The sequence below is a fragment of the Hibiscus syriacus genome, unplaced genomic scaffold (genome assembly GCF_006381635.1).
Source record: "Hibiscus syriacus cultivar Baekdansim isolate YM2019G1 unplaced genomic scaffold, ASM638163v2 tig00004072_pilon, whole genome shotgun sequence".
Lineage (NCBI taxonomy): Eukaryota > Viridiplantae > Streptophyta > Magnoliopsida > Malvales > Malvaceae > Hibiscus > Hibiscus syriacus.
In genome coordinates, this window is record NW_024061998.1 from 812,047 (window position 1) to 828,590 (window position 16,544).

The following is a 16,544-nucleotide window of genomic DNA, read 5'->3' on the forward strand; positions in this document are numbered from 1 at the left end:
TTTTTTAAAAATTAAATTTGTTTTTTTAAGAAAAATCGTTTCCACAATGTTTATGTAATAACCAAAATTTCAGTTAGTGACCAAAATGTAAATTTTGAAAAAATTGATAGTCAAAGTAGAAAATTAGGAAAAGTTTAAGGACCTAAGTAATAATTTTCTCAAAAAGAATTTTTATTCATAAATGGATTTGGTTAGTGATCAATTTGTAAATTTTGAAAGTTAAGTAGTCAAAGTATAAACTTTGGAAAAATTATGAAACTATAGATGTTTGAATAAAACAAAATTTTATTCAGTTTAAATAAAGAAATATTTTGAATTTCTGATGCGACATCTGTAACTCGTATTGGTTCGCATATACGGATTATGGGTGTTAGAGTTTATTTGGCTCGTAGTGATTGCTCTTGGTTTCTGAAGGTGCAATTGCAGGGGTGATAATTGTTGCTTGGTGCAGGCTGTACTATTTCTTGGCTGTTTGTGTGGCCTGCCAGAAGTATGATTTAGGGGCTGAAGATTTTATTGTCGAGCTGCTAGTGCTGGAGCTTACCCTATCCAGTGGATTTGGGATCCTATATGATGTTAGCTTCTTTCGGTAGAGTGTTATTTGCCTAATTATAGCGTATTGTGCTGGTTTGTATGTTTTGTGTAGACAAGCTTGTGTCGTATTGTAGCCGTTGGCTTTGAATCTTTATTTTCATTGTTTAGGGCACTATTTTCCTTTCAATTAGGTTTAGGGAAGATTTTTAATGAGGCCCTATAAATGTTTTTTTTGTATGATTTTTTCGGTTTATTATACAAAATCCCCTTTCAAAAAAAAAAGTTGTATGATAAACCCTTTCCTTATCAATCATAATCTACCACTTAAATGAAATGAAATTAAATTTTGTTGCGAAGATAATTAGTACAAATATCTTTTGTGGCCAATAAGAAGGATTGCCATTCCAATTGAGGCTATAAATAGAGAGCTCATATGCTTTGGTTCTTCACTTCAACTCAGGCTTGACCAGTGAGCAATGGCTTTCACCCTCAAATAAAGTTCTTTATTCTTATGTTTATTTCCTGTAGGGCTCTGGCATCTGCCATGGATGAAACCACCGTTGCTGAGAAATACCAGCAATGGATGGTTCAGCATGGACGATCCTATGCGATGCAGGAAGAGCAGACTATGCGTTTCCAGATATTCAAAAACAACCTGCAATTCATACATAACTTCAATAACATGGAGAATCAAACGTACATGTTAAGCCTCAATGAATTTGCGGACTTAACTAACGAAGAATTCCTCATGAACTACGCGGGATACAAGTTATCCCCAAGCGAAAATTCACTTAAAACTAAAAGGTTTCGATATGAAAATCTGACTAATGTTCCCCACAGCATTGACTGGAGGAAGAAATGGGCTGTCACTGAGATTAAGAACCAAGCTTCTTGTGGTAAGAGATGAAATTAGCTCTATTTGTTTAACAATGTGTTTGGTGAAACAATGATCTGTTGTTTAACTATGTGTTTTGCCTGTTTATACAGGAAGTTGTTGGGCATTCTCAGCTATCGCGGCAGTCGAAGGCATCGTAAAGATCAAAACGGGTCACTTATTCTCACTCTCCGAGCAACAACTGGTGGATTGCGCCAGGACAAAAAAGTCTCGAGGCTGCGATGGTGGTTATATGGATGATGCGTTCAAATACATTGTTAAAAACCAGGGACTCGCCAAGGAATCGAAATATCGATACACTGCGAAAGATGGGAATTGCAGTCGTCGAAAGGAAACATTCAGAGCAGCACGGATCCATGGATACGAGGACGTACCTCGTGAAAACGAAGAAGCACTCTTGAAGGCCGCGAGCCAGCAACCGGTCTCGGTGGCCCTTGATTGCAGTGGATACGGATTTCAGTTTTACTCGGGAGGTGTTTACAGAGGACCATGCAGGACCAGTTTAAACCATGCGGTTACCGTTGTCGGGTATGGAACAAGTGAGGCTGGGATCAAGTACTGGTTAGTGAAGAACTCGTGGGGCAAATCTTGGGGTGAAAATGGTTACATGAGGATCGAGAGAGATGTTCATTCCAAGAAAGGGCTTTGTGGCATCGCCAAGATACCTTCCTACCCAGTTGCATGAATATGTATGTATTTATGTGTATAGCACGTTCAAGGGTTACACGTAGCCTCACAATTTCCCCTATGAATCGGTACTATATGCATGAAAATAACGTTGTTGTATGACTGTTTAATGTTTATAATGTCAATTAGCTTTCCATTAAAACAAATAAAATGGTGTTATGGTGGCCAGTCTATATAAATACCGTATAGAAGTTTTCATGCATTTCTTTTGGTATCCATGAAAATGAGTAGAATAACCTTAATTAACTTAGCATCTAAAAAGAAGCAAATGCATGAAAGAGGTCTCTGACCAATGTTTTACCAGGGGGAAGTGATAGATTATTTGGCATCTTCTTCAAATGATTTGCAGTCACTACATCGCGTTATCTGACCACACAACATTGGTGCAAATGGTGTTCCTTTCATTTCTTTAATTATTCATTGATTTCATTTTGTCATTGTATAAATTATTTTTGTTGATGTATAATCGATAGTGTGGTTCTTCGGGATAAAAAATAACATGATTACATCGTAAATTAGTAGTTTATCCTTTTTAATATAGATAGAGAATAAGTAATAAATATTCAGATTAAAAGATATATATAATTTTGAGAGTAATGAGTCAAAGAGAGTTCAAGAAAGAAAAAGAAGAGGGAAAAAAAATTCTGTCCTAGATGAATTATGTTATATATTCAAATACATAATAATCACATGATCATTCATTGGTAGGACGAGATATAATACATAGAAAGTAGATATATAAATACATCCAACTATATTGATTGTTAATTATTTAATCATGCGAAAGTGATTTATTATATGTTAAGAGTGATCTTAAAGTAGTCAATGAGGGTTGACACAAGTGGTTGAGATTAATGAATTTAAGTTTGTAAATCTATATTTTAATCCTACCACCGTCACTTTTAATAGGCCTTAGCTCTAAACCGAGGAGTCACCTCTGACCTAAACTTTAATTTACAAAAAAAAAGCCTCTTAAAGTAAAATCCCTATAAAATAACGAAAAGTATAATACTTTTCGTGAAAATATTAGTCTATTGTATAGTATATAGTTGATTTTTTTAGAATGTAGTAAAATGTGATATAAAAGATAAATTCTCATATCTACACGATTGTGAAATGGACTATGATGTCTTTCTCCGAATAAAAATTAGGGTAAAGTATATAAATGGTCACATGACTATATGGTGTTACTTTGTCAAGTCCTCCAACTATTAAAAATTACAAAATGATCTTCTAACTATAGGATGTTGCTTTGTTAAATTATCCGACTATTAAAAGTTATAAAATGGTCACCTAACTATTCATTATGTTCTAAATTCTTCATTTTTTATTAAAAAATTGACAATAGTCTGAGCTAGATGTTAATTTATGGTCTGGGATATGATAAAATATGATCATACAATCTCAAACGACTATCATATCTTAGACAATAGATTAATATTCAGCTCAGACTGTCGTTAATTTTTAATAAAAAATGACGAGTTTGGAACATGATGAATAGTCAGGTAATGATTTTGTAACTTTTAATAGTCGGGGGACTCAATAAAGCAACATCTTATAGTTGGGGATCATTTTGTAACTTTTGATAGTTAAGGACTTAACAAAACAGTATCATATAGTTAGGGGACCATTTGTTTACTCTAAAAATTATTTGATTAAAAGAAAGTAGGATTATTTAAGGTTTCGTTTGGTTGTTTGAGAAATTGGAAGAATAGAATTAGGAGAAAACAATAGGGAAAAAAAAGATTTTGAGTGTGGTACGTAGAAAATAAAAGTAGTGAGAAATTAAACCAATGTATAAAATCAAATCCTTTCAATTTGAAAACAAAAATAAAAGAAAAAATTTTAGAAAAAAAATAAATTGGTTTAAAATCATGTATTTTTCATAGCTTTATTTTTTTTTTCTTTTTTTTTTCTACTACAACAACCAATGAATAGAGAAAAATTATATTTTCTTAAATTTTGTATTTTTTACCAAACATACTAATAAAAGAAAAATATAGTTTTCCATATTTTTACTTTTCTATTCATCTAATTTTATTTATGTTCTACAACTATTTTCATGAAACATATGAGAATTGACTGACGAGTAGGTTGTAAATGAGACGAGATAGATTGTAGTTACTGGAGATCGATTCAGTTAAAATTCGATAAATATTCAACTCGAATGGACTCAAGTTTTTAAAGAATCGAAATGAGCTACTTGATACTCAACTCGAAAAGTTCGTGAGCAGCTCGAAAATATAATATATTAAAATTTTATTTTAAAAAATAAATTATTAATAATATTAACATTTATGTGTTGATTTTTTTTAGAAAAAATATATTGTAAGGTTTTCATGTATTTAATGTTCATATTCGAGCTCAAGTTTGAGGATTTAATCGAGTTAAGTTTAATATTTTTTTTCTTTTCAAGCCTTTTCGAGCTTTTACGAGCTTCAGTTCATGATTTCGAGTTCAAGTCGAGCTTGAAAATTTTAGTATCTTGAGTTTTCGAGTCGAGTCGAGTCTATTTCAAAGTTTTCGAGTTGAGTTTCATTTCAGAGTTTTCGAATCGAATTGAGCTTAGTAATACTCATATTCCACTCGGCTCATTAACAGCCCTTCGCGAGATAATCCAACACATAACATCATTGGTTACGGGACCAATGCTATGGCGCCAACTGTCTAAAGATCAATATTCCAAAACAAAAACAAAAAAAACTGTCAAAAGTTGAACGTTCAAAGATGCAATAGAACGTGAAGATTGATACCTTTTATAGTCAAATTTGTCTTGGAGCATCTGATTTTGATACATTGTCTTAAGTTCCAATATTCATAATTAAGAATTTCATTTGTGTTATGATCAATTAATTCGTCAGTGATATTATTATTATTATTTTCTCAACAATAAGATTTATATATTAGAAAATAACCATAGTTAAGAGCCTCATTAAAAACCTCTATAAACTTATATGGAAGAAAATAATACTTTTAACTCAGAGCAAGATACAAAACTTCGAGAACAATAACGAGACATACACCACTACCGGTAATATGGCCCCTTCAAAACAAAACAGCATTCTAAAACACTTCTACTAACTCGGTAGGAAGACACAAGCATCGAACCACAATCATAGGGAAGTAAACCAATCTAGAAAGACTAGGAAACAGCAACCACCGCCTTGGAAAAGAGAACAGGAAAACGAATTCCCTTATTGAAACAGGACCTTGCCAAAAAAAAATCCATGTACCCTCCCCAAACGCTCCCTGCAACAACTTAGTTTTGAGGTGAAAACTGCTTATTGCATCTAATCCCACCACTCTTTGAACATATTTGGACGGGACAGTCCTTGTTTTGCCAAATTGATTCCACCACTACCAACGTCTCAAGGAAATGGAGTTAATCGCTTAATCCAGTTCAGGACAGTTTAAGAGTCCGATTCTACGATTAAAACCCACTTACCGATCCAGTTAGAATCCAAGAGTAATTCTAATGCCTTTTAACGTCTTGATATTTATCTTGGAAATGTAAAGTCTCTTTAATAAAAACATTCATTTGTGTTAGCAGAAGCAAAAGTTGTCATTTTATATCAGTTCATGGTATTGGATCTCATATTGCATTATTTTCTACATAATAATGTGTATATAGTAGGGTAAATCACTTATTTACATTCAATTTTAAGCATTCTTTTTTTTGGTATAACCATCGGTATCTGATCTATTGATCGACTAATCCAAATTGAGTACTGGAGAGGCAAATGCGACCCTCCCAGGCCAGTTTACTACATTCGCAAGCACCAGGATTCGAACTCCTTACCTTACTTAATGGATCTAATGCCTCATCTCACTAGATTAACATGTCGTCGTATTTTTAAGCATTCTTTAAATGTGTAGATGTTCTATTCAGAAAATACATATAGATGTTTTTTTTATTAAGATAAGGTGATTAAAAAATAGTATATGTTCTAAATATTTTTATTCATTGATAATGAACGCTCAAACACCTTTGTTACAAACGTTGATGCTCAAACTCGAGATCTATGGAAATCATAATCATTTTTTTAATCATTGAAAGAAATTAGTTCGTGCATATAAATGCTAAATATATAAATATAAATGATGTGAATAAATGATGAACAAGATAAAAAGAAATTCCGTATATATTTTTATGGGATAATGGCACAAATAGCTATTCATGTATTATCCTTTGAAATCAACCTGGTTCTATATATGTATATAGTAAACTATTAAAATTTTAACTTTTGTCTCTGAGTTTAGAAAAGTGATTTATTTTTTAATCTAACATAGTTACAAGATAATATATATTCTGAAGATCATCAACAATTTGGCAATCAAAGCTTAAAACTCATGTAGTTTCTGGTTCATACGTAATTTATTTATTATTTATATTATTTATTTATATTTTTTAATTATTTACTTACCCATTTATAACATTTTGATTATTCGAATGTTAAATGTTAATTTGATGATGTAACACATTAATTATGTTTTCTTTAGGTCATAATTTTTAGATCTATTAGGAGCACTCTTCTTACTTCTCATAGAGTACCCTTTCCTCTTTCTCTAGGTAAGATTAGAATTAGATTTAGAATTTGTCAAAAAAAAAATACATATTAGTAATAGGGTTAATTATGAGTAAAAAGGGTTATTTTTACTTTAACCTCTGAACTTGTGATAACATATTAATTTAACCTTTAAACTTTAGATAATATATCAATTTAACTCTTAAAAATTAGATAAAATATCAATTTAATCCATAAATATGATTAAAGTCTCATTCGTTAACCGTGCTCACCACCACCATCATCGATCACTGTTGATCGCCATTGGTCGCCATTATTGGTGATCATTAGATCCTAAAATTTTAAATTTATTTATTATTTTCTTCTTGAACGCAAATTCAATGTACATTTCATCAAAAAATATCTTGATTTCACAAATCTAACATAGAATCATTGTGTATAAAAAAATAACATAGAATCATTAGAATCCATTAAGTGACCTCAGTGGTAAAGAGAATGTTGTTCTACCTAGAGATCCTATATTCAAGCATATGGGTTTGTAAGATGTGTGTCAATAAATTAAATTTTTTTGAACATATATATCTTGTAATCACTCCAAAATTTTCAACGAGAAAAATAACACAAATCATTGACTTCCTTTAAAATTAAATCTATAAATATAGGGTTAGTGTGATGGCCTAGATTAGACCGAGTCAAAGATTTTGATTATCAACCCGAATATTTGAGTGAAGAGATTAATTTTTGGGCTATTTATGAGTCATAGACTATAGCTAGTTTGGGAACCCAAGTACAATAGATAAGTTAGAGTTTTAAAGGAGCGTAAGGACTAGAAGGGTAAAATGCCCAATAAGTTAGAATTTTTTTTCCAAGTAAATGGGAATAAGAACGAGAATTCTATAAGTGGGACCTAACTTTCTTTTTTCTTTTTCTTACCCATTTCTTTTGGTTTTGTTTTATTTCACAAGTCAAGCTTTGAGAAAAGACGGAAGTTAGGGGAGAAAAAGTAAAGGGTGTTGGTTTTTAAATTTCCTTTGGTGATGATCATATCTGAAGAGAGTATATGATTTGGTTTCATGGAAGAGTGTAAGGAAGTATTAGGTTATGAGTATGAACAAGGTGTAGAGATGAAAGATTATTTGTCTTTGCATAATTGTCGGTACGATTCATTTGTTCATTTTAGCTAATAATTCCAATTTTAGAAAAGGGTACTGAAGATCAATCCCAAAACAAAGGCAATAGCGAGGTTCGAGAGTAAGGAAAAAGAGGATATTTTATCATTTTTCAAGGTGATGTACTATTATTCTTTATGTTCCATAGGATATAAATGATTGTTGACATAGGTGTAAGTGGTGATTAAAGTTGTAATGGATTTACTTTCGTATTTTTTATATCCTAGTAGTGGCAAGTATTTGATGAATTCCAGATACTCGGTATAATTGGTTCTTTTAAAAGAACTGTAATGTTCTTCAAAACCTTATTTTTAGGTTGGAAATCTGATTTTAGGTTGGAAACCAGATTTTTTTACGTAAGTCAGCTATGAGTTTATTATTAAAAAATATGTGACTAATTTAATTGATGTAAGTAAGGGATAAATTACATTCAATGTTGGGATTAGAGTGACTAGCACGGAAGCATCTAATCATATTATTCCGGGTGACTCGCACGGGAGTCCCGAGGGATTAGAATGACTCGCATGGAAGCACCTAATCAAATTATTCCGGGTGACTCACATGGAAGTCCAGATAAATTAGAGAGACTCGCACGAGAGAACTTAATCATATTATTCCGGGTGACTCGCACGAGAACCACAATGAATTAGAGTAACTCGTATAGAAGCACCTAATCATATTATTCTAGGTGACTCACATGGAAGTCCCGATAAATTAGAGAGACTCGCACGAGAACCACAATGAATTAGAGTGGCTCGCACGAGAGCACCTAATCATATGAATCTTGATGGGAATGACAACAAAATTATGAGAAATGTTTTATTTGGTATTAATTGGTTATTATATTTAGTTACCGAATTTATATATCTTATGATCGAAGTGAACAATTGTATATTACTGGACTTTAGTAGCTCACTCTTTGTTTGTTCCCATCTCAGGTAACTAGATGCAGGCATTAGCTTGGAGCGCCATCATCGGAGAATCCCAACCTTGCTGCTTAGAGTATAGTTCTAGATTCTTTTGTTGGGCTATGTATTCATGTACATTTAGTTGTGGCAGTTGGGTTTTTGTATTTTTGAGATACAAAATGCCGAGGCATGTTAATATTATATCTTGTTAAATCTTTTGATTAAATGGAGCTCCATGTTTTCTTGAAATTTTACTGTTCTTTATTACTCTTACATTCTATTCTCTATTTCATAAATCATGAATAGAGTCAATTGAGGTATCGTTATTGTAGCATCTCACTCCCGGGCGGGTTGGGTGTTATTAGTTTCCACCTACATAATGTAATTTTTTTTTTAGTTTTATATAGATTTAGGACCGTTGAATGAGTTAAAATAAATAGTTGAGATTAACTCATTATTTTTTTTAGTAAATATCTTCTCATTTCCTGTTAGTTCAAGTGGCAATTAGTATAAGTAGGTCTCGAGTTTGAGTATTTGTGTGTGTAGAAAATCCTCTTTGGGAGACTCATCCACCAAAATCAGGCGTGTGACGCGGGTCGATCAGGATTAGTCAGGACGGAGTCTTGAAATCAAGAGGACAAAAAAATATACAAAAAGAACACACACTCCAATTATAATTTTAATTGTTGCACCAATATTATAGGCGGATGAATCTTGCGCCGATAAATATTTTTCAGTAGAGTTATTTGTTGAACTTATCAAGTGGTCTTAGTTGTTAAAAAGAGTATGTTGTTCTCCTAAGAGGTCCTGGTTCAAATGTATGTGTCTGCATAAGGTGTGTATGCGTTGTCAATGATTAAAAAAGATTGTGAACATATACTATCTTGTAATCATCCTAAATGTATAATTGAACTTGTAACCAGTTTATTTTACATGGATGTTCTCATCTGGTCCCCAACATTTTCGAAATGTAAACTATTTATATCATACAAGTTATAAACGTACAATTTAGTTGCTATTGTTGGTCTCATGAATATAAACAACACCGAAATGAAACAAAATAAAATCCAAAATCGTTCAATCTCATTGAACAAAAGCTGAATAGCCAATGCATATACATCCAACACACATACCTCTACTAAATGCAGGAATTGAATTGGAAGAAATAGCATCCCTACATGCCCTCATTCCAGAGATCTGTACGCGTGAGGCCCATTCATATGTTATCAGACTTTATCCCCGGCCTGTATTACTTTGGGTTTGGTTTTGAAACCCAATTTATGTATTACTCATGTCTAAGAGATTAGCTGGTGTAACTAGGTATGGGCACAGAACCACTTCGATGAGTTTCAATTTGAACTAATTTTATAAGATTAATTTTATAAAGAAATAGGTTCGGATTCGAGTTTTTTAGAGGATAAGGATGGTCGAGTTCAAGATATGATGAAAAATATCCGACTTGAGATAATAAGGTAAATATATCTTATATATTTAAGGATAAATGTTATAATATCTCTTTATATTTTTCAATTAAATCTTTATTTTATCGAATAAAAATAAACACTATATATATTTTGTACCGGATTAGGTGTGAATTTTACCCCAAAAGCAAATTATATTTCGGGTTGCGTTGTATTTCCCCCAACCCGGTTTGGGTCAGATTTTTAATGGAGGGAGTACTTTTCTCGAATCGAGTTAAACAAAAATATGATCCAATCTAACCTTTTTATCATCCTTAATATGATATCCAACCAACTCAAATGATTTACCCCAGTAAGCGTCTAGCCTTAACCAAAAGAATTTATGTTTAGATTCATTTTAAGTTTCAATTATAGCTTTAAGACCCCCACCAGAAATCCAATCCGATTTCTGTTTATAATCACTTGGACATGCTAAAACATTAGTGTAACACTTGGTTAAAAAATCTGCTGGCACACCAAATCTTTCAAAGTTTCCTTGAAAAGGCAAAGTTGTTGGCTACACTTAACATCATTATTATCCCACAATGACTTTAAAGCCGGTTAGGTGTTTCAGTAAATTCGACATCTTTATCGTGATTTAACAAAGTTCTTCAACGGTGACATTTCACAACAGTTAATGGACTTGAATGAATTCAATCGGTTTATCAATATAGCAGCTGGCATTGTATACACGAACATGCATTATTTTCCCCCCTCTATTTACAACGAAAACTGGGATTCTGAAGCTGAGTCTGCTATCAGAGATTAATTTTATTATTGGTTTTGGTATTGAACATGGCACGATCTGGCTTTGTCTCTCAGCTCTTTGAATGCCTTCATTGTCTCCTTGTCGAATCCTCCGGCGAACTAACAAGGATAAACAAATGTGTTATCGGGAAGGAGAACATGAAAGAAACTTGTTTAGAATAATGATAAAATTACTATCCAATGTTTGTATAGATGATCATTTTGTTTTATATTTTTCTAAACATTTTAACGCCCAACGTTTCAAATTTTAGTAAAAACATGCTCTGTTAAATGAAAATCGTTAATTGACTAACAATGTGTTGAATTGATGTCTCATCACTCAAAGTGTTAACGTGATATTTATACGTGAGCTCAATTGATGGCGTAGTATGTGCAACGTCACCTAAAGTAATGAGATGACATGCATCACATTAATACTTGAACATAGGTGAAAATATCTCGTTATTCAATCAATGGTTTCCATCCATCAGAGTCTATTTTGACTGAAAGTTAAAACGTTAAGAACTAATATACACCAAAATATAGAATAGGAGACAAAGTGATCATTTATGAAAACATTACAGAGTAATTTGATGTTATGGCATTTGATTAAAAACGAATGAGAATGATAATGAACCTGATGCACACGGAATGCAAACCTAGCACCTTGAACGATCAGATCCTTTTCTTCGGGTACACCCACAACTGCTTCAAGCTCTGCAGAAACTCGTCTCATGTATTTCATAGCTAATTTCACCGACGCTAGCTTCATCTGCATCAATTTATTTGCACATTTATAGGTTATAAAATGTAAATTCATCACCTTCACCGGTCCACAATTATTATAAAATACATAATGAGTGACAAGATTGAGAATCCAATCCTATTATGAATTCCACAGAGAAGCAAACAAGCAAATGTGTTTTGAGTTCACGTGTAGCCATGCACCTTTCCGCATTGAAAATGTAGAGTAAAAACCTAACCGACCTTTTGTCACCTACCAAATACTACTAAAAATATAATCATGTACATGGTAAAGTGTGCCCAAATTATATATTTTGCTTTCCCCAGATCCAAAAGCCTCAAGATTAGGGTAAACTACAAGTTTAGTATTTCAATTATCATTTTTGTACTATTTTGGTCATCCAATTATTTATTTTTAAAAATCATACTCAATATTATGTTTTGATTTCATTTTAATCACCCACATGCGGATGCACTAAGCCCCATAAGGGTCAATTGGATCCCTATTATTTTGGAAAAAATATTAAATTTAGGTTAATATGTTACGGAAAAATTTACATACCCATTATTTTTAGAAAAATAAAATTAAAATTTTAGGCTCTATTTTTAAATTTTTGGATCCCCTACTGCCCACCGTTAAAATTTTAACAGCGATGTTGATGGGTTACCATAGCATAATGTTACATCAATAGTTCTATTAACTTTTTTTTAATGGTGAGTGGCCAAAATATAACATTAAGAGTGATTTTGAAAAAACAAAATAATTACATGATCAAAATCAAATAAAATTGATAGTTAAGTACTAAACATGCAGTTTACCCTAAAGATTAATCAAAAGAGATGCCGATATTCTATAATTAGAAATCTCAAAATCATGAAGATCGTATTAATCTCAAGATTAACATCTATTTCGAGAATTACATCAGTTATTTTCCTGTCAGTTTATTTTGTAGTAGTACCATTATATCTCCAACATCAATAACTAAAATTACCTGACAAACAATTCCGGTTTCAAGCATCCAATCCATAGGGATATGGAATCCTTTGAATTTGTTGGCAGCTGATTCTCTCATTCGGGAGAGTTTGTAAACGGCATGCTCTAGCCTGCAGCCATTGTCAAAATTAACAACAGGATACCATCAAATTCATAACAAAATTTACAACATACAAAGAGTTAATATACTTCTCATGTAAAGTCTGCAACTTCTTGAGAGCCCGGGCGCAGGGTTGCCGGGGATCATCATGAAACGAGGATGCCTCGGATTCTAGTTTCTTGATGTCGCAATACCCGAAAGCGGCCTCGCGCAACGCGTCAGCCTTCTGCTCCGGCCAAGCGAAATGTTTTAGTACCGCCCTTTCGTCCACCTAAAATCAAATGATGGATTCAAGTGTGGGATATAGGTCCGGAACGAGTATGCTCATCAAATATGGATAATAAATGTACCAAATAGGAGAGCTCATCGTCCAGCCATTTAACGAAAGGAACAGCATCTTCAATATCTGTAAATGCAGCATTCTCAACTTCTTTTATCAAAAACCTTACGAAATCTCCTTGCGTTTCCACATCCTTCTTTATCTGTTACACAATTTATCATTAAAAACAATAATAACAAGATTTTAAAATTCCACATGAAGTAAGGGCAAATCTGGCAAATATGTACGTTAATATTTGAAATTCAAACTAGTTTTTAATTGTCCCACATCGGATGTAAATGCTGTCTTATCTACAAGAAATAAGCAATCAAGTCCTCAACGCCTAGTCAGTTGTCACTGAGAAAAAGAAAGAAGCTGTCACAGTGGCACTGTCGTAAATATTTAACAAATACTAAAACTCGAAACTCACCGCCAGTAAGTAAGCAGACCGGTTCTCGATCTCCCCGATCATATCCCTTGAAATGGCGGATGCCGGTGTTGCCTCGGGACGGTACAGCCACCGGCGTCTCTTTTCGAGTCCTTACGCAGAAGCGATTGATAGAACTCTACAACCTCCGGTACTCTCCTCACTTTCGTAAAAATTGCCCTCATTCCCTTCCGAGGCTGCGGTGGAGGTGGCGGCGCAATAACCTTTATAGGCGGAGGCGGAGGTGGAGGAGGTGCAATTTCCTTGACTGCTACCACTTGTGCCGGGGGAGGCGGCGTAGGTGGTGGTGGCGGGGAGGTTTGCTTCTCTGTAGAATCATTGGATGAGGTTGACGGCGATGACGACGACGACGACGAAGGTTTCGGCGGTGGTTTCGAAACTCTAGGAAGACGAGATCTGATGTAGACACTTGTCAACTCAACGAGTTCGTCCGAGATAGACGCCGAGTGTCCGCGTCTCTCTGATTCGAGTTCCTCTCTGTTGAACTCCATGCTCACAGCTTTGTCATTGTTCAAACAACTAAAAACGACAGCGTTCGTACATTTACCGATATGATTATTTCTCTTCAAATTCTTAATCAGAGTAGACTTGGCACCAACTTCCACCGTCCCTTGAAACTGCTCCACCTTACTATTACGATCAGAGAGAGACGACACCGTTTTCTTCAACTCCGCTATCACTTCCTCCATCTCCATCACTTTCTTCTCCCTCTCCCCCCTTCCTTCTTCAATCTTTCCCTTTGTCAGCTCCACCTCCGTTCTCAACACCTCGTTTCCTTTCCTCAACCTCTCCACCTCTGCCGCCGATTCTTTCAAAAGCTTGTGTTCGAGAAGCTCGGTTTTGAGCCTGGACTCTCGTTCCCTCAACTCTTCGACCAAGCGGAGGAGCTCGGTGACATCGGGTGGACGAGGCTGGACTTGGGCGGAGGATCGAGGGAAATAAACACCGAACGAAAGTGAGAAACCGGCTTTTTGGGAAGTGCTGGTGGTTTTGTTACCTGGCGGTTTCGATGAAGTTTCATGCCTTGGGTTCGAGGTTGATTTCTGCAAACCCATTGCTAACCTTACCTTACCAGCCACCATTGCTCTTCAACTTTCCAATGGTTTTTGGCTTGGGTTGTGATCTGTAAGAAAGAGAAGCATACCAAACCAAACACACGTCCTTGTCCGGTTGGTTTTTAAGACAGTAAGGTGTTTCTTTTATTTTGGAATTTGTTAAAATTCGAGTAATTGAGGAAGGAGACTCGAGAGATTAGGCAATTTTCTCAATAAATCACATATGATCGGTATATTTATTGATCTAACATCGATTAGATTATATTTTTTTATCTAACACTCGTAGCAGTAAAGCGTACTTTTTGAATTGCGCTATACGCTGATTTGACATCACGTAAGTATATCGCGCCTCCTGTCCTGCGATATACGGTGATTTGACACCACGTGGGTATAACACGCCCTCTGATCCGCGTTATATCTGGATATCTGACACGTGGGGTATAACGCGATGCAGGGGGTGCACTATACCCTAAATTCACGTCCTCATCTATCCTCAATCACTTTTATCACATCAAATTCTCTCAAATTCTCTAAATTTCTCTCAAATACTCTATCTTTTTAAGGTATATTTTATAATATTTTTACTATTATGTATTTACTTTATTTAATATTTTACTAATATAATTTTTTTTACACGGATGTAAATCATATATCTCTAAACTTTGTTGATACGATAATATTTTAACGTTTTAATTTAATTTAAATTATTAGTAATATTTAGTTGATTTATTTAATGCATGATTATTAGATTAAGAATTAAATATCTCGACACTTTGCTGATACGGTAATATTTTAATTTAATTTAAAATATTAGTAATAATTAGTTTATTTATTTAATGCATGATTATTAGATTAAGAATTAAATATCTCGACACTTTACTAATACTGTAACATTTTAACGTTTTAATTTAATTTAAATTATTAGTAATAATTAGTTGATTTATTTAATGCATGATTATTAGATTAAGAATTAATTTTTATAATTATTTATTTTTAGGAGAAATACCGTATATTAGATCTTTTTATTAGGAATCTTAAGTTAGTGATACACAGCCGTGTCTTGTCGTATTTAGTAGAGGCTGGATTCGGTTACATAGGTAGATATTAGGGTCACTGTAAGATAGAGCCAGACCTAATTTCTGCCTTAGTAGAGCGGTGGAGGCCGGAGACCCACACATTCCATCTTCCGTACGGAGAGTGCACGATCACGCTTGAGGATATTTCTATGCACCTGGGGCTTTCGGTGGATGGAGATGTGATATCGGGGATAGCTTCTGGTTCTTGGACTACTTTGTGTCGGGATAGTCTAGGACGTGTCCCGGAAAATTTTATCGGAGGTAGGATACCGTTAAATTGGTTAGATGCCAATTTTCGGGAGTTGAGCGCAGACGCCTCTGAGGATAAGGTTAAGATGTATGCACGGGCATGCATACTGTAGTTGATAGCAAGGTTGCTGATGCCGGACAAATCGCGCAACCTAGTTCATTGCATGTGGTTGTGACATCTTAGCGACTTTCGTCTCGCCGGATCATTCAGTTTGGGCTCGACAGTTTTGGCTTTGATGTACAGGGAGATGTGTGGAGCCACTGACTACAGACGTAATGCTATCGGCGGATGTCTCATGCTGCTGCAGTCTTGGGCATGGTATCGATTGCCATTTTTATGTCCTGTTGTGAAGAACCCATTCGTATTTCCACTACTTCTGAGGTAATTATAAAACTGATTTTGTATATTAATAATTTTATACAACGTATAACAAATTTTTTTCCTTGAATATGTGGTCTACTGATAGGAAAAATCATCAGGAGCTACCTGATGATTTAGAAAAAATTAGGGTGCTAATCGATCAGAAGGCTGGCACACATGTATGAATTTTAATGTTTAAAAATCGATTTTAGATTATAGTTATATAATTAGATTATTATTTTGATAAAAATTTTATATTATTTGTTTTAGTT

The 16,544-nt window shown here is 34.0% G+C and overlaps 1 protein-coding gene and 1 pseudogene across 1 annotated transcript; one reads left to right on the forward strand and one right to left on the reverse strand.

Moving 5' to 3' along the window:
* The first annotated feature begins 997 nt into the window (after positions 1–997).
* On the forward strand, positions 998–2,232 carry LOC120188582 (ervatamin-B-like). Its single transcript, XM_039191976.1, has 2 exons — positions 998–1,430; positions 1,522–2,232. Exons 1-2 carry the CDS (start codon positions 1,046–1,048, stop codon positions 2,112–2,114), a joined length of 978 nt encoding a protein of 325 aa, XP_039047907.1. The 5' UTR covers positions 998–1,045; the 3' UTR covers positions 2,115–2,232.
* An 8,613-nt stretch (positions 2,233–10,845) lies between these two features.
* Positions 10,846–14,664, reverse strand: LOC120188591 (annotated as a pseudogene).
* Between the last annotated feature and the right edge of the window lie 1,880 nt (positions 14,665–16,544).

Bases quoted from the DNA above. Each gene is read 5' to 3' on its own strand.
- LOC120188582 (XM_039191976.1), top strand. From the start codon at position 1,046: ATGTTTATTTCCTGTAGGGCTCTGGCATCTGCCATGGATGAAACCACC. The intron at 1,431-1,521 runs GTAAGAGATGAA...CTGTTTATACAG, and splicing joins TAAGAACCAAGCTTCTTGTG to GAAGTTGTTGGGCATTCTCA.